Source organism: Callospermophilus lateralis, chromosome 8, assembly GCF_048772815.1.
Source record: "Callospermophilus lateralis isolate mCalLat2 chromosome 8, mCalLat2.hap1, whole genome shotgun sequence".
NCBI classification, from domain to species: domain Eukaryota; kingdom Metazoa; phylum Chordata; class Mammalia; order Rodentia; family Sciuridae; genus Callospermophilus; species Callospermophilus lateralis.
In genome coordinates this window covers 81,267,281-81,286,414 of record NC_135312.1, presented here as the reverse complement: position 1 = coordinate 81,286,414, position 19,134 = coordinate 81,267,281, and the positions used below count along the sequence as shown (strand labels likewise).

Here is a 19,134-nt window from a genome sequence, read left to right as displayed (position 1 = left end):
AAATCCATGTCATGTTAAATTCTTATAAGTAGGACTATAGGATTAAAGTGAACCTTTATGAAAACTTTCTAGTATATAACAACTAATGCCCTCCACCGCTAATTCAACCAGCCTGAATGTTTGCAACCATTTATGTTCCATTCTATGGTGTAGGAAAGTCACTGTCATCCTGCAGTATTTGTGCTTATCTGGTGTAAGGAGAGACTGCATACCTACTGATCTGATAATCAGAAAATGCTTTTGCAATTAGGTTTGCACATTCTTATTTAGTGGACATGAACATGCTTTTGTTAGTTTACTTTTCATTTGTATTTCCTCTTGTGTTGATAGTCTGTTCTTGTTCTTTATCTATTATTTTTTCTGCTTTTCAATTTTATTCACACAATATAAAACATTATTTTTTAAAACGTTATTATTATATTTTTCTTATTTTATTGTTTGTCTCAGAATTCTTTTTGATTCTTTAACATATATAAATTAACTAAATAAACTAAAAAGTTTATCTTCTCATTTATGATTTATGATTATTTCCCCATTAAAAGGTTGCAAAGATTTTTATAACCAGAGATCAGAGTCAATCACATTTTTTGCATTTAACTCTTTGACTCAAGTGAAAACTCACTTTGCTGTATTGAGTAAGAAGGAGGCTTAGACAGATTTTTATTCCAAATAGCTAACTTATGAACTCACATACATTGTGCAATAAACCTTCATGCCCCATTTAAATGGAATGCATTATTTGTACTTAAATGAATTTCCTTCATATAACTCGCAAACCACTTATTTAGAAACTTTAAATAAAGCATTAGAATCTTTTCTTCAAGTAAAATTTCTTTTAAGAGATAAACACATGGAAGAAATGCAGGTCGAGAAAGCTGAGCTGCACTAATTGAAGAGGGAGAAGGCTGCCTGATGTAGCCATTTAATCTCTTTGTCTCTGCCCCCTTGCAGAACTGCAAGAAAAATGATTTCTTAACCCCAAATGCACCTTTTCTGTGCTTTCATGTTTTTTTGTGTGTCTGTGCCCAGATGGACTGCTCTGCCTGCATGCCATTCACTCATACATTTATGATTACACATCTGTGCATTTGCAAAGAAATCCGCAGTCCTTGGAAGTTTTGTCATCTCTCTCTGAAATCCTAAATGCATTTATTTTTCTCTTGAGGGCCCTTCATCATTTATAAGAAATAAAATTGTTGATGCCATATTAAATCTGGGATGAAATATATATGAGTGCAGATATGTTAAAGAAAGCAATCACACTGAAAGCACATTTTCCATATGTATGAAAGCAAAATAAATATGCCTCTACTCACGTGTAAGCTTCGAAGTCCCCATTATTGATGGCTTCAATCAGTTGTTCAGTGACCTTGATAATCTCTTGCTTTCGTGCTAAAGGCAAAGACATATATAGCAATGGGTGAGAACAAAGGACAAAAACCATACAAAATGTTACTCTAATAATATTGCTATTTCCCTTAAATAGCATTATCACCTATGATACACCCTTCAGGGAAGACAGCATGAATGTTCCTTTCTCCAGTCTTGCTGCTTGAAGTGCACAGACTGGCAGCTCCTACCTCTTCTGGGGACTGTTAGAAACACAGATTCTCAGGTCTCACTCCAGACCTACAGATTCAGAGTCTGTTTTTTAACAGGACTCTCAGATGATTCCTGGGCACATTCACCTTCGGGGCACACAACTACATTCCCTTTGTTAGAAAATATTAGCCATCTGGAAGGTCAAATTAATTTTTACTACCTTTTCAATTTCACTGAATATGTGATCATTTTCCTGCTCACCATGAACAATAATGTCATTTAAAAAGTTAACATAGAACTGGGCATGGTGGCCTAGGCGTATAATCCCAGCTACTTAGAAGGCTGAGGCAGGAGAATCACAAGTGCAAGGTCAGCAGCTCAGTGGTATCCCACTGCCCCTGGGTTCATTCCAATTGAAAAAAGAAAGAAAAGAAAAGAAAAGAAAAGAAGAGAAAAGAAAAGAGAAGAAAAGAAAAGAAAGGAAGGAAGGAAGGAAGAAAGAAAGAGAAGGAAGGAAGGAAGGAAGGAAGGAAGGAAGGAAGGAAGGAAGGAAGGAAGGAAGGAAAGATAATGTTAATATTAAAAAACCTCTAAGAACATATGTCTATCTTCACAGTAAAGATATCTTGCATTGACTCGTTCAATTTTATGTAATTATTTGCATCTTCTGTTTAGCTCAACCAATCTTACAAAAGAGGCAACACTGTGATTGGCCGTCATGATATTTAGAAAATGGTATTTTGTAAATTGAAGTAACATAAATGCAGGCAGATGAGAGGATAAAAGTCCCTCTGTACAGCTGTCAAACCAACACCAAACATGATTTGTTTCCATTTCAAATTCACAATTGGTAAAACTACTAATAGTTGGTTTGGATCATAATTCTTTTCTAATTACATAGACTTAAGTGTTCTTCCCTGATTTTTGGATGCCTATAGTTCCTGTATCATTCATTTGGCAGTTATGTATATGACAAAATCATTTTAGTTAAACCACATTATTACTTGTTTTAAGTTGGTATTAAGCTTTGTATAGTGTAACCTGTCTTTTTAGTTAAACGTTTCCTAAAAACAAAGCTTTGGTTATTTCTTAGAATCCCCTGAAAAGCTTTGTCCAATGTCTTTAATAAAACAGATGTTCAATAAGTTTGTGAATTTGGTCAATTCAAACTAAGGATAAACTTTTCTTGATTTCAAAACACTGTCCTTTTACTTACATTTAAAAAATTAAATTTTATTGGATTTTCTTTAAAGAACACTGTGATTCTACCCTAATGGTACTAAAAATAGTCTAGGGGTGGGGAGTCACAGAAAGTCATTTCCAATCTATATTAGTGAGGCAGTGAGATGGCTATTCATCATAGAAAAACTGACCCTTGGTTTTAGTCCTTTATTCATTAAAAGAACCAGTTTGAATTTTTTCTGAATCTGATCTTCAGGTTTTAATTGCAAACTTAAAAGTTTGGATTAACTTTTAAAATCCAGATTATCACAGTGATAACTTTCCATATTTAAAAATAAATATTCTATAAATCTAATTTGACTCCACTAAATGAAACTACCTCATAACAAATAAACATGATCATTATATTTGTCCATAAAATGGTTGCTAACAATGTAAAGGTCTATAATATTAAAATAATACCGTATAAGTTAGAATTCATATTCTGTTGCCTAATTCCCTTTCAAGAATATAACAGTCTTTGTTAGCTCCTTCACACATCAAAACCTTCAATGCCTTTGTTCATTTGGTGAATATCAATAATATATCTATCCTCAAAACAAAGTAACAGAAGTAGTAGCCTGAGATAAACCTAGAATAAGGGTGCTGCCAGTGACACATTCTAGCTCAGCTTAGTTAGGCAATAGGTGATTCATCTGTCTGTGGCCTCAACAGTATGATGCTCTGGCAAAGGCTCACAACGGCTGACCTAATTCTGAAATATAAAGGACATCCATAAGGAGGAGTTCAGAAAACTAAAATGTGGTAACCGAAGCATCTTCCTTATAGGAAAGCCTCATTGGAAACTAACAGATTTTTTAAACTATGATATGGCTGACTTGAAAACAATGTCAGTCTTTTATAACCAACAAAAATAAAATAAAATAAAGAGGGAAAGAAGGAAGGAGAGAAAATATGAACATATGATGATTATGTCATCTGTGGACTTTCATTGGGTGAGACTCAGTACTGAGGGTGAAAAACTCAGGAGCACTTCCTAAAGTTTCTGAAAGTCTCTGTGTTTCCTTGCAAGCACACCATGGAATCAGATATAACAGCCATCTGTCATTCTCTGAACCATAGTGCAAACACTCATTTGCTCTCCAATTTTTACGTGCCACAATGGGGCCTCAGCCTTGTCCTGCATGTTGAAAGCAACATACATTGTCTTCCCTCCTAGTTCTTATGCTCAGAAACAATGGTGCTTTGGCTGGCAGAACAGCAAATAGGAATTAGCCTGAATGCTTCTGTGCTGTATCATCACAAGAGCAACGTGACTCTCTTGGCTTAGGAGGGGCCTGGGACTCAGGAATCTTTAGAGTGCTTATTTCCCTGGGGCAAAGGAGCTTCAGTGAGTCACAGGCGGCACATGACAGCTGACTCTTTAAAGGAAAGCAGAAGGCTAGAAATGAATCATTTGTATATAGTAGTCAGCTTGTGGTTGGAACTGTTGCCACAAGCTCAGCGTCTGGCCTGGAGGAAGAGGGAGGGGTCCTGCTAGCTAGCTTTCCTCACATCAGCAGGGAGGCAGAGGGACAGTCACTGGGCCAGGTGCATGGATAGCTTGGCTCTGTGGGGGAGTGTCCACTCTCCTCTGACCTTCCCTTTTCCTGAAGATGAGTAATGCCCACTGTAGAAGTCAAAGTGGGAACAGCTTGGGATGTGTCACTACTCGCCCCAAGATGAGGGAAGAGTACACCATTAAGGCATTCCTGAATGTCAGGCGCTTCCTCCACCCCACAGCTGGCCATTTAACCCAGGGAGATGATTACCTGGTAGTTTTATTTCTAGAATTGAGGTGCTCAGGCTGATATCCACAGGTCCCAAAGTCATTTCTGGGGTTTTCCAGGTTGGGGAAAGGGAGGAGATAAAAGCAAGGGGAAAGGAGTTTCCAGATTCTGAGTGCAGTTATTGTCCATGCAAACAATACAAAGTGGGTAGATTCTCCTATGTAACTTCATATTTTGGGGGCTTTTTAAAACTGTTCTAAGAAGGACTGACGGTAAGATAAGGATGTGAATGATCCCAGGCATTGAAAAATAAAAATAAAAATAAAAACAGACAAACCTACAACTGAGACTAATTTTGTAATAAATCACTTAGAGATTTCTTTCTTTCTTTTCTTTTCCTTTTTTTTTTTTTTTTTTTGAGGTGGGGAACTGGGGACAGAACCTAGGGCTTTATTGTAAGCTTCATTATCAGCCCCTATTTATAGATTTCAACATTTCTTCAAACATCAGATTTGACAGAAAGGACAGTAGTCATGGGAACTGCCAAAGGGCTTGAAACATTGATGTCTCTTCCTTTTAGAACTTCTCCTTGCACTTGACTTTCCTGCTTATTTCATCCCCCACTGTGCTGGGCTCAAAGCTCACCACTGAGCTATATTCCCAGCCCTTCTCCACTTATCATTCTTACTCTCATTTGCCAAGTTATTTTTACCTGGATTTTACATGTTTCAATTTTTTTTTCTTTTCTTTCTTTCTTTTTTTTTTTTGTTAATTGTTTTTGAGATCTGGTTAAATTGTCAAGGCTGGTCTTAAACTTGTGATCCTCAAACTTTAGCCTCCCAATTAGCAGGGATTAGAGGCCTGTGCTATCTTACTGGCTCAATTTCTTTTAAAAGTTCAATTTAAGGCCCTCTTGTCACCTTACACTGTATTCTTGGGGTCCTATCAACATCAATGTCTTAAACTTCTATGTACATTTTGTCAAAAGACCAAATTACAACAATTTAAAGATCTGAATTGGTTATATTTTCTAGAACCAGGTAGCACTTCATTCCATAAAACAGCAAAAGCCTTCCAGTGAGTCTAGCAGAGGTGGTTGGTTTTAATAGATAAAAAAGGACAGAGCAAAGCAGAAACAAAAACTGGATGGATCATTTAGAAGTTATTTTCCTTGTAATGAGGGGACAAGGAGAAGAACTGAGAAATAACTGATTGGTTAGCGTCAGGTTACTTCAGGTCACCTTCTTTTGTAAGGATTAAAGCAGAGAGAATCTCATTGTCATACCAAGTGAAACTGGACTGTTTAGGAAATTCAGCTATTATCTCTCTAATCCTGATTTCTAGGAAGGTCAGGTGAACATTTAATTTTACCTTGTTGTCTGTCTGTTTTGTTTTGCTGTTTTGGACTAAGTTCCTATACGGGGTCCCAATAGACCAAGCTGAAAGTCAGAATGGAATCATGCTGAAGTTCCATGTCACCAAGGTGAAATGAAATGTTCATCTGACTTCCTAGAAATCAGGATTAGAGAGATAATAGCCAAAGGCCTATTTATATTTTTAAATTTAACATTCCCAGTGACTCCCAGTTGTGGTTTCCTTCCTAGATCTCTGTGTTAAGGCCTATTTTGGAATCTCTATTGGGTATCTCAAATATACCTCAAAATTAACATATCTCATTTAATCTTATCAACTCTCACAACCAAAAACCTTGTACCTCCATGGACCTCCATTGAAGTGAATGGCAACATTATTCATTTAGATGCACGGGCAAGAAAGATGCCTGAGAATCATCTTGGAACCCCTCTCCTAACCACTCCTATTTGATGCATCAAGTTCCATTGCTTTTGCCTTTTAAATGTCTTAGACATCAGTCTTCCTCTCTCCTCCACCACCATTCTTAGTACAAGGGCCCCTCATTTCTGTATAGGCTCTGTTAATGACCTTCCTACAAGATGTTTCTATCACCACTTCTCTTCATCATTCTGTTCTCTGCAGTCAAAACTTTTTGTTCTTTTTAAAGCATGTCTCTTCTGAAAATCCACATATGAATTTTTCTCAAGTCTTATCATTGTTCTTGGTATAAGTATCTAAAGACACATAATAAAACCTTCTAATATCTAGACCTTATTCATATCACTAGACCCATTCAAATACTGTTTGACTTTTTCTCTGCTCGACCCATGCTGCCTTCTTTTAGCACTTTGAAATAGCCATGCTTCCTCCTACAGCTCTTCATATATGCTGTATCATCTTCTTGCTTTTTATTTATTTATTTTTCATATCAGTTCTCAACTCAATTATTATTTCCTCAAAAAAAAAATCTTCACTGACCCACATGATAGGTCAGGTTCTAGGTTGTTATAAATTCAGACATATCCTATATTTGCTTTTTAAAAGCACTAGTACACTTGTCCTCACGGGTTTGTTGTGTATATTTCATTAATTAGTTTTCTCTATTATTTTGTAGGGGGCAATTATTACACAACCACAATACTAACATCCAATATAGTATGTGGCATAGGTAAAAAAGTTCAGTAAATATTTGAATGAATAGTGAGTCCAGAAAAAAACTCAACTGGTTTCTAATTCCCAGTCCCACGGCCTTTCCAATACTCCATACTATGGTATTTGACGATGGTCAGATAGACCTTGAAAATATAAAACCGGGTGTAAAACAGTGATAGAGTGCATGCTTATCTTACATAAGGCCTTGAGTTCAATCTTCTCTGCACCAAAAAGAAATACACAGATAAATAAATAAACAAGATATAAAACTTTGAAAATAGTTTAGGTATAACGTAACACAACTTATCATGGTAAGAAAAGAAAATAATTTTTTTGACTTGTCTAAAATTGATCACCAAACTCCTTTTTCTTTTTGTCTTTCTTGTTTTAACTAATGGAACTACAATTTACCAATCTCCCAGCTCCAAACCCTGGGTTTCTTCTGGACTCTACTGCTTTCCTTTGTCCCTGTATGCAATCATCCATGAGTCATTATTTTTCTTTGGCACTTATGAGGATGTTTCCCAGGGTACATTCTCAGCCTCCTCACTATTTCACTTGCTTGCCCTTGGCAATCTCATTTACTCCTTTGGCTCTGACCGCATGCTGAGATTGCCAAATCTCTATCACTGAGACTGTAAACCTTTTTAGGCTCCATGTTCGTGTTTCTAACTATATTCTAAACATCTCTAGTTGGCCTGGCGTTTCAGACCCAGTTTATCCTCCTCACAAAACCTGCTGCTTCTCTTCTATTTCTCATCATGGACAGTGGCACCATGGTCTACTCAGTCGACCAAACCAAAACTTCAGTGCCTCTTTCTTTTCAGGTCCACATACAGTTTATTACTAACTCCTGTTCTTTTTTCCAGATCTTTCTCAGAGACATTTTTTCCTCTCTAGGCCCCATGTCACTGCTCTGATCAGCCTATCCTACCCACCCCCGCCCTACCCAGTACTGAAATGATTGAATCCAGGACTTCCCACATGCTAGACAAGTGCCCTACTACTGAGCTACCTTCCTTAGCCCTTGTCCTACCCCTGATTGTCACACAATTATACCCCTCTAAGGTTTTCAGGGAAGTGTCTCCATTTTATCTAGAAGCCAAAGCTCAAACTTTTTTGTTTTCAAGATTCTCCTCCTCTATTTTTCCAGCTTCATCACCTGACACTATCTGTCTCATGGGGTTCCCACATAACCTATTCTCTACTATAACTATGGAAGTCATGCTTTTTTAACTAGTCTTGACTGATTACTCTCTTTTTTCCCACTGATTCTTCTGCCTGGAAATCTCCCATTCCCTGCTCATATATGACTCCTTTGTTGCTCTCCCGGTTGGCTCCAGACTAAGCTATTTTATTTTACTGTGACCTTACTGCATTTTCATGGGATGATCACATATGTCTGAGCAGGACTTGACCATTTTGTACCTTGAACGCCAAGTAGTAAGTCAATATCTATAAATGTACATGCATATAGATAAGTAAATACATGGTAGGCAATACATATAAGTACAGAGTATATTTTAAAATATCAGGTAAATGACAAATAAGTAGATGATGATCATGTGTCCTAGCAGTCTGGATGTCACTCCATTAACTGGAAAGACTCATGGATCATGAAGACTTCAGAGTCGGCAGAATGACCACAATATACGAGCCTGTCATATTTCAGATAATCCACAAATAGTTAGTAAGATAAATTAGGAATTTTGCATCAATGTTTAAACTTATTGTCTTTTTAGGATCATTGAGTGCAATGAAACATTCTAGTTAGTTCAGCTTGAATTTTGTGTTTATTTAGATTTGGATGAATTAGTTTGTTGAGATGAAATGACTTAATGATAAACCCTATTCAGGAATCTAATTGCCTACTGTGAAACTTGGACTAGGAAATAAACAGAATTTATACTTGCAAACTGATTTTGACTAAGATGCTGACAGAGTGCTCCCTGTTGAAATCTTTTAGTGAACTGCGCCTAAAGATTATTTATTCAAGTTCTCTCTGATATGTGGATGCTAATACACAATAAGGGGTAGGGGAGAACAGAAGTTCATTGGGTTAGACAAAGGGGGATGATGGGAAGGGAGTAGGGCTGGGAATGGGAAAGACAGTAGAATGAATCAGACATAACTTTTCTATGTTCATATATGAACACATATGTGTAACTCTGCATCATTTACAATCACAAGAATGTGAAGTTATACTTCATGTATGCATAATATGTCAAAATATATTCTACTGTCATGTATATCTAAAAAGAACAGATAAAAGATTGTTTATTCAAGCTGGACATGGTGGCACAGCCTGTCATCTCAGGAGCCATGAAGTCTGAGGCAGGAGAATTGCAAGTTCAAGGCCAGCCTCAGCAACTTAATGAGACCCTGTCTTAAAAAAGAAAAAGACTGTGGCTGTAGTTCAATGATAAGGCATCCCTTGGGGATCAATCCCCAGTACCAAGAAAAAAGATTACTGATGGTCAAAAGTTGCACAGTTAAAATAGTTGCTTAGTATGTTTTAGGTGTTAACTTAGCAATTCCGTGTCTCTCAACATGTATAGTTCTATTTAATTTAACTTCTTTCTGCATTTCTCAGAGGTAATTCATTACTTGGCTGCCAGACACTTGAAGGACAAGGAGGTTAAGTGACTTGCTCAAGTCATCCAGCCAATTTGGAAGCTGAGCCAGGGTTGGAGCTTTATTTGGCCGAGGTTTTCTTCTGCTATTTAATTCACTGATCTATGATCCTTTCCAGCCCATGGTGTCTAATTCAATATTTTGAAATCATAAAGTTAAATAAACCACCTAAATGTCTTTGAACTTACTCTGGCAAGGTGACTACTTAATTACTGGGCCAGGGTTGTAATTAATTATCGTACCAGTTTTACACAACTGGGTGCCCCCTGTCTTTATTATCTTTCCCTACTGCCATTAACAAAAACAACCCTTGGGAATAGTTATCTAAGGCAAATATACAAATTAGGATTATTTTCATGCTGTAATTTTAGAGGAAAAGGTGCCTATCAACTCAGCTATGCTTAGCATTTCCTGTGCAATTAGCAGCTTTTTTCTTAGTGAATTTATTTTTACTTCATTAGTCTGATGTATTAGTTAACATTGGGTAAAGTAGTTTCCATTATTTTAACTTTTAAAATCACATCTATCAAAAACTCTTTGGTTGGTTGGTTTAATAAACTATAATATTTTATTCAAGTATAAGACCCAGCAATCACCAAATTTATATAGAAGAATGCTCTCAAGAAATTACTGTAAAACTCATTTATCCAGAAGTCACCTATTCAATAACACTAACTATTCATCCCTTTAATTACTTGAGGTGCTGAAGATTAAAAAAATATATTAAAATTCTTCAAACCAGGCACTGAGTTTGTGGCTCAGTGGTAGAGGCCCTGGTTTGATCCTTGGCACCACGTAAAAATAAACAAATAAAATAAAGGTATTGTGTCCATCTACGACTAATATATATAATATATATATATATATATATATATATATATATATATATATGTGTGTGTGTATATATATATATTTTAAAAAGTTCTTCAAACCATCGTTGTACTTTCCTTTCTGATGCAGAGTACTTTCAAAGTATAAGTGCTAGTTAATTGGGAAGAGAAATGCTATTAGTCTTGGCCCTATTAAGACCTAAAAATAAGTGATTAACACACATAAGAACAGAAAGACCTAGCACTGGGATCATTTAATATAAGGGCCAATAGGTTTAGATTTTTAAAATGTTCTGAAGGATATCACTGGGGTACAGCAAAATATGGTCATATTATTCCTAAATTACCTTTGATCTAAAGATAAAATAAACATTTACTATTTAAAAGTGTATTAAAGATTTTCATAGAAAAATGACTTAAATATTTTATGTTCTGAATAATCTATCAGTGGTGATACAGAACATTTGCTAATATAAAGGAATCCAGTCCAGCCATATTATAGTAATTGGGTAACTTCTGCCACCCCCAGCTGACTTGTAGATGCTGGAAATAGCACCGCATTGTGAATACCACTGAGTATTTTAAGTATTAAGATGTTCCATGAATCAGTTAGGTGTGGTTCCACTTCCAGTTAAGAGCTGATGACATGCTAGAAAACGATTTTAAGAAACTGATTTAAAGACCCATACCATCTGGTTGGATTTAAGATTACAAACTGTAATCTCCTGGCATTCATGCTTATATCCTTGTGTGATAAGAGCTTCTATGCATTCTCAAAGGCACCTCTTGATTCTATTGCTAGGATAAGGCAACAGTCAGAGACACTTTTGCGAAAGAAAAACATCAGACTTGGAAGAGTCAATGAGGCTTAGATTTTTTAATTATTTAATTTTTTTTCTTTGCTCTGCCCCCCTTTTCAATCATGAAGAAAATCTAGTCTTTCTTTAATCTTGATAGTATTATTAACTCTTCCAACTAATCCTGCCCAAAAGTTTACATAATATTAGTCAGAACAGGGTATTCACCTTTCAGGGCAAAAGTTCATGTTAAAGTGTTAATGCTCTGTCTTTTAGTATAAATTGCCAGAAGTGTCAAATGTAGTGTAGCCATGATGATAAGTTTTAATATTTTCAATGATTCTATTAAGGTTGTTTGGCTTATAATTTACTTTCTTTTTAGTAACTGATCCATCCCTTTATGGAAACTGAAAGATAGAATTTAATAAATTCTTGGGTATATTTGCTTATAGCCATATTTTCCTCAATCATCCACCTATGATTTGTGAATGCTCTGTTGGCTCGAGAGATCAAGATTGTAGGTAGAGCTGAAGAGCATCCCTTCTCTCTACATGAATATCATAATATCATATACCTTTGTTAGTTTTGCAAAAAACAAAACAAAACAAAAGATCAACTAAATAAGGCAAACACAAATCCATAGTATTAAAGTGTGGTATCCTTAGATTTGCTTTTTGAAAAAGAACAAGGCTATCTATATAGTAGGATAATTAAAAAATGTTATTGCCTTTGTGTTTATTGATCACTATCTGATATTTCTTTCTTTCTTTCTTTTTTAAAAATCAGGATCTTATTATGTTGCACAGTGACTTGAACTCCTGAACTCAACTGATCCTTCTGCCTCTGTCTCCTGAGAAGCTAGGACTACAGGCACATAGAACTGTGCCCAGGTTCATCTGTTGTCTCAAAGTTAGCAAAACTTCTTGGTCGTATTTCAACATTTCCCACACCAATGTTTCCTCAATGAGGATGAAGTCAAGCAGTATTAACACCTAACATTGTATGATATTTCAACTATAAGAATGCCATTTCACTTTTTAAAGTGCTAAATGGTTACACTTAACTAATTTTAATGACTTATTCTCCTTTAAGAGATTGCCAAGATAACACAGCAATTCTGCCACTACCCAGGAATATGCTGAGCATTTCTTGTCATTACACTCTCATATTTTCTAGTTAATTCTTATTTTAAGCAGCTGTAGAAAGAGTAGCTTGTACACTCATTACAACATCCATCATTATCTAATCCACAGCTTCCAGAATCAGTGAATGAGAATTTGCAAGGGAAGATCAGGTCCATTGAAATGGAAAGCAGAAAGGTCAACTAACAAAAAATGTGGTAGAATTTGGTTTGGTATCCCTCATGCATTGTTAAATAGTAATAGAGCATCTATAATTGATAAAATAAATAAGGAGAGATTGTAAAAAGTTCATAAGGCAAATAAATTAATTAAGGAATTTATTGTTAGTTGCAAAATTATGGGGAAATGAGGGACTGTCTTGACAAGTCAATAGTATAATAGACTTGTCTGTAGCATTGTCTAGCCAAAAGATAGAACACAATATAATGTATGTACCTATATTGTCAATGTTAACAACTACTGTAGCTTTGAGATGTTGGTCTATTGAATTAAAAAGGTGAAATAGCAATTACTCTGGATAAATTTATAATGGTTTTTCATGACTTTTGAGACATAGGTTTAGAGCAAAATTATTCCTACCTTCCATTTTCATGATATAGACACAGACAGACAGATACACAAACATGTGTATTCACAAAGCGATGTGATTTCCTATAATTCTTTCAGTTTTCCTATGCATGTAACAGACAGCAATGATAGGACTCCTAGGACCAAGGGCCATTTCTGTGCTCAGTTACTATATTTTCCAAAGCTTCATTAAGAAGATAAAGATATGCTATTAGACTGAAACTGTCTAAATGAGTCTTAGTGAAATCTCATAATGGCATTATACAACCAGTTTATCTGTGGGATATTCTGTTCCAAGTTCAGTTTAGAAAATTAATTTAACTGGGTACAGTGGCACACACCCATAATCCCAGCTACTCAAGAGGCTGAGGCAGGAGGATCTCAAATTCAAGGCTAGCCTGGGCAATGTAGCAAAAGCCTGTCTCAAAATAAAACAAAATGGATTAGGCAGTAACTCAGTGGTAGAACATTTACCCAGCAACATGGGAAAGGTCCTGGGTTTGATCCCAGTACTGAAAAAAAAAAAAGAAAAGAAAAAAATCAAAGTATCTAATGGAATATCTTGGTCAAATTTCATAGGCCTAGAAAAGTTTAACCAATGTAACTTCGGTTCAAATTAAATTTCCGAACCATGGTTTTTAGAAATAACAATATATTATTACTTTTACTATCATTTACTCTAACAATATAAATATCAAATTATTATAAAATATAACATAGTAGATATATATATCTACTATGTTATATTTTATAATAATTTAAATATAATATAATAATAATTTAAATATAAATTATATATATATATATATATATATATATATATATATATATTATGGATATATTGTTTTTCCTTTATCTGTTGAATTCAAAAGGTGAGCATTCATCAAAGACATCATTCAGATTATTTGATGAATAATGAACATTCCATACTTATAAAATTCACATCTACATTATGTCTATCAAGAGTAAGACAATAGTAAGAATCCTCCATAGAGAATAATTTTGAGATAACATGGAGATAATGACTCCACATGAACTCTGAGGAGGAGCACGACTGGGAATGCTGTCAAAGGTTAGCTCTAGTATCTGCTCAGCAGAGTTCAACCCCACACCACCTAAGAGAAATGAATCTAATTTAAGCAACTGTAGTACAGAGCTCTTCAATAACTCACAACATTGCGCATGCTAGTAAACTCTAGAAGACTCTAAGGATATTAACTCAGGTGTAGATGTTTACACTCTTATCCCAAAGAATGTTTTGTTTGATTCTTTGTAACTGGTAAGCAGTATAAATATATCAAAGCTTGCTTTGATATATTTACATGGCATTAATGAGTTCCTTTTTAGGTGTCTTTTCTCTCGTAAAGTTTATGAATAAAGAACTTCTGTTTTTTGAAGAAAGACTTAAATATGTTATCTTATGTGTTCACACTATTCCTATGTTGTCATAAACACATCTAAAAATCATGATAGTTTCTTAAAAGCAAACTACCTTTTCTGCTATTATACACCTTTAACCTTTTCAGAGGTGTTTTTTCTATTGTTCAGAAGTATCCTTACGTTTCTGTTCAGCTTAACTTTGAATGATATCATACAAAATTTCATTAGAATACCATAATTCTAAGTAAAGTAGGTTGGGTACAGGTGAGATTCTCTACTGAAAATAGACAGTATCCTAACAAGTTATTTTCCCCAATTGAAAATATTTCCTAGTTTGAATTGTACACAAATGACATTGTAGAGCAAAATTTCTTTCTTTTCATTTTGTTTTGGTTTTGTTTTTAATTTGAAAGCCATAACTGCAGTGGATGTTTGTCTATTTTCCTAAAATCCCAAATTCTCTCCTTAACATTTGCTGTTTGTGTTTTGCTGGATGGTCTATTGTAAATAACCACATGCAGTGATGTTAATAAAGAAACCAAGGATCCTGTATAGAATCATTTCAAAAACGAACAACAGGTCATTCACACTTAATCTGCAAGTGTCTACCAAGGTGGTTAGTGTTTCCCTGAGGAAACACTGACAAAATCATAACCTCTGAATAGAACATGATGGTTGTTTGAGACCTCTTGCCTGAAAAGTGTTTAAATACCTTTGTACAGACATGGTCATTTTAAAATTTCTATTCTACTGCTGAAGAAAACAATGAGTCTACCTATTTTTACTCTTAGTGATAATCAAGATACGGCCCAAAGTGAGCTAATTTGGGATGATTTTTCAAAACACTCGATGTGATTATCCATAGGGAAAAAGGATCAGTTTAAACAAGGGAAGATTTTGCATCATTATGTAGTGGCACCCCCTCCTCCACACACAAAAATAATCTTAACTAAGCTTCTCCAGAAATCTTCACATTACTGATTTTAAGTCTATAAGCAAAAGAGTCTCTATAAAAAAGTTCAATGTAGTTAAACTTCCTATTTTCCTGTTGTTCTATTTTCCTTGGCCACTGGCTGGGAAGAAATTAGCATTCCAGGTGCTGAACACCCCTGTACTTGTTTTTCACAAACATGTATCCAGTATAGTAGTTTGTTGATATGTGTTTGCCAATGCAAAATGTGATAAAAAATAGGAGAAGTCACCAATTGGGCTCCATGGAAACAGCTGGCAGGGGGAGGAAAGATAGGGATAAGAGGCTCTTCCCTTCTCAGGTACTTCCTTGAAGGGTTAACTTGCCTAGAACAGTGAAAGAAAAAGCTGCTTTTATGTGAACTTATGTAAACTGAGAACTTCTGAGCCCTCCCCTTACATGCTGGATATAAAATTCTGAAACTACGTGAACTTGGGATTCAGGGGACTAATTAATTACAGCAAAAGCTGTGCCCTCTGAGCCTGGCTGCAGCCAAATAAAACTGTTTCCTGCTATCTTCTGGTGCATTGCCTTGTCTGTCCCCACAACAATTACTTAAAATACATCATGTTTAACTAAAAGCAAAATGTGTCTCTGACAAAATTAATTTAAGTGAAAACTTTCTATTAATTCATTTATTGAGTGCCTCTTATATGGTACTATGGAGGCAAAAAGTAGTAAGTTAAAGTAATCTCATTATCCAAAATTCACCATGAGTTAAAAGAAAATAGTGTCACCTCAATAAAAGACTTCTAAAAACATTAACTTCAATTTTAAGGCAAAAATGAATTTGTTTTCTGTACTTGCATGGCTTCCATGTTTATTTGTGTATGTTAGTTTGCTTACTGATGTTTATACACCTAAAATAAATGGTTGAGAAAATAGAAAAAACAATGTTAAGAATTAAACAAAACAACAACAAGAACAACAAAACCCCCAAAGGTCCCTTTGGATTTATGGACTTTTTTCAATAGTGAACGCTGTGTTCATATCATCTACTCACAGGAAGAAGGGCCAGCAGTTATGTAACCATACTGAGTATCTTGGGTCAGGCATGGCCAGGCATTTGACAAGCATTATCTCTGTTCATAGTGACTGTGTTATATTACTGCTATTATTGTTAGGTGGGACTCACAGGAAATCACTACAGTAAAACGAATCACAGTAATCCTAATAACTAAATGAGTGCTGTGTACCCATCACAGGGATTACTTTTACAAGATAGATGGACAAATTCAGCTCAACAACAATAGCCAGGGGAAAAAATGCTATCACACACTAAAAGAAATGAAGAAAGAAAGGAGAAAGAATTCTATTTATGTACCCTGAAAAAAAAGTTGATCTTTAACATACAATAAAATGTTAATTAAAAAATGGTATGCACTGGTGGATATCATTTTATTAAAGAGGACCCTGTAAAACTAAGAATTTCCTGGGGGAAAAGCTGTGGGGATTGAACCCAGGGTCAATCTACCATTGATCTACATTAACACCCACCCTGCCCATGCCCTGCTGCCACACACACAGTTTTTTGTTTTTGAAACAAGGTCTCCCTATGTTGCCCAGGATGTCTTGGAATTTGCAGTCTTTCTACCTCAGGCTTCCAAATCACTGGGATTACAGTTGTACGCCACTGCACAGGCCAAAGCTGATCCTTTTTACCCTCAGCCTATTCTACCATTACCAGCGCACAGTAAGTTTCAAGTATGTGTATGTGTGTGTTTTAAATTTTTACCTTTTCGTGGTGTTGAGAATCAAACTCAAGACCTCATGTATGCGAGGTAAGCACTCTATCACTGAGCCACATCCCTAGCCCTTCATCCTTTGATTGTTGTTTTTTTAAATGAATGAATCCAAATATTTTAAATAGAGGTCTCTGTCAGGAATTACATATGTTACAAGCATCTAAGATTCTCTATATTTATTAAAAATGATTGTGTCTATGCTTTATCTACATATATGCTTTTGTGTTAATTTTTAATGCTCATATGATTTGTCCAAGCTTTATCTGAATACTAGACAGAAACAAAGAACTAGAAAGCAGAAGATAGCCGTGGTGGTGGAGCCATTGGAAGGAAAATTTAACTTTGCCTTGTTCTAGGATGCACCAGTTTCAGAAAAAAAAAGAACAATAAAAATTGTCCAGGGCAGTTATATTCTTGGTGACCCCAAGGACTAATATTAGACTGGGTTCTGACTCAAGACTAAGCAGCATGCAGGAAATAAACCTTAAAAGGAAACAAGCAATAGGTCAAAACTAAAAGCAGAAATACATCAGAGGCAAAAAAAGAAAGAAAGAAATGCATCAGAGGAACTAATGTGGAAGAAAAATCCCATTGAACCTGAATTTTGCTAGGCAGGAAGTTACTGAGTAGCTCATGAAGTCTCTGAGACATTTTGAAACAAAGATTCAATGACAGGCTTACCGAAACTTGTACTTTTACTGGAAAAGGTAAGATTCATCTCCATTTTCCCATTCTCCCCAAACTTCCCTTCTCCCACTTTAATCTGGGGTCATGGTTCACACCATCTTCTCCACACAGTCATGAAATTTAGGAAACTGACATCTGATTTCTAATGAGCAATTCACTTCTTTTCTTCATTTCTCATATAGACTGAGAAACCAGGAATAGTTTTAAAATTTCTCTTTCTCCCTTTAAAAGGTGAGATACCTCATGCCTGGCAAAGAGCTTGGCTTTCTCTGAAAGAGGGCATTAGGGCTGGTGTGATTCCAGATCACTGGTTGTCAGCCGCAGTATCTGAATTTTCGGTGCCTTCTATGTATCATACATTTCTCCTCTCCCTGTTTTTTGTTTCCTGGTTCATAATTCCTTACTTTTAAAAACTAAATTCAGCCTGGGGGTGGTGGCACATGCTTGTAATCCCAGGGGCTCTGGAGGCTGAGGTAGTAGGATCGAAAGTTCAAAGCTAGCCTCAACAACTTAGCAAGGTCCTAAGTAACTCATCGAGACCATCTCTAAATAAAATATATAAGAGGACTGGGGATGTGTCTCAGTGGTTAAATACTCCTGGGTTCAATTCCCAGTACCAAAAAAGAAACATAAATAAATACATTCAGGAGTCACTCACAAGTTTCGGTAAGCCTGTTGTTGTTACTGAGAATTGAACCAAGGAACATTTAATGTAGCATTTACCACTGAGCTACATTCTCAGTCCGTTTTATTTTTAGGCAAAGCCTTGATAAGATGCTTAGTAAGGCCTCCCTAAGTTACTGAGACTGGCCTTGAACTTGCAATCCTCCTGTGTCAGCCTCCCGAGTTGCTGAGATTATAGGCATGTACCATGTAGGAGCCACATATTTGAAGAGTCTTTTCAGGATGATCCCAGACTAAATTACTGTGCTGCTTCTGTGTTCTCATCAAAAGGCACTGATTATATCATTAGTGGCTTGTGAGGACCTTGAACACAGCAACCCCTTTGCACTCATCTTTGAACACTTAGTGACTAACACAGTATCTGGTACCTAATACTAGTAGTAACTGCTAATTCATCAAAATACTGTTATGTACTCAAAATGTGGAAAGCACTTTATATACATAATCTCTTTTAACTCACAACATCTGAACATAGTAATAAGGCCATCATCTCCATTTTACAGATGAGGAATTTGAGGTTCAGTGAGTTTAGTTCTCATAGTTGCATATGGATCCAAGATTAAAATTGGTAATATTTAACCAAGTCTCATTGAAGAGATATTAGGAGTGGTGGTCATGAATGTTTTCAAAATAGATAACTGATTTATAAACTCAATTTACAGAAGAAAATCACAAAAAAGGCTATATAGCTCCTCTTTAA

At 35.6% G+C, this 19,134-nt stretch overlaps 1 protein-coding gene across 12 annotated transcripts in view; it reads right to left on the bottom strand.

The window, feature by feature from the left end:
- Camk2d (calcium/calmodulin dependent protein kinase II delta) overlaps positions 1-19,134 on the bottom strand; it is a 300,003-nt gene that overhangs the window by 10,732 nt on the left and 270,137 nt on the right. For all 12 annotated transcript variants that reach the window (XM_076864712.2, XM_076864709.2, XM_076864713.2 and 9 more), the window contains one exon: positions 1,317-1,392. In XM_076864712.2, the coding sequence (XP_076720827.1) occupies positions 1,317-1,392 (76 nt within the window). The remainder of the gene's footprint in view (positions 1-1,316; positions 1,393-19,134) is intronic.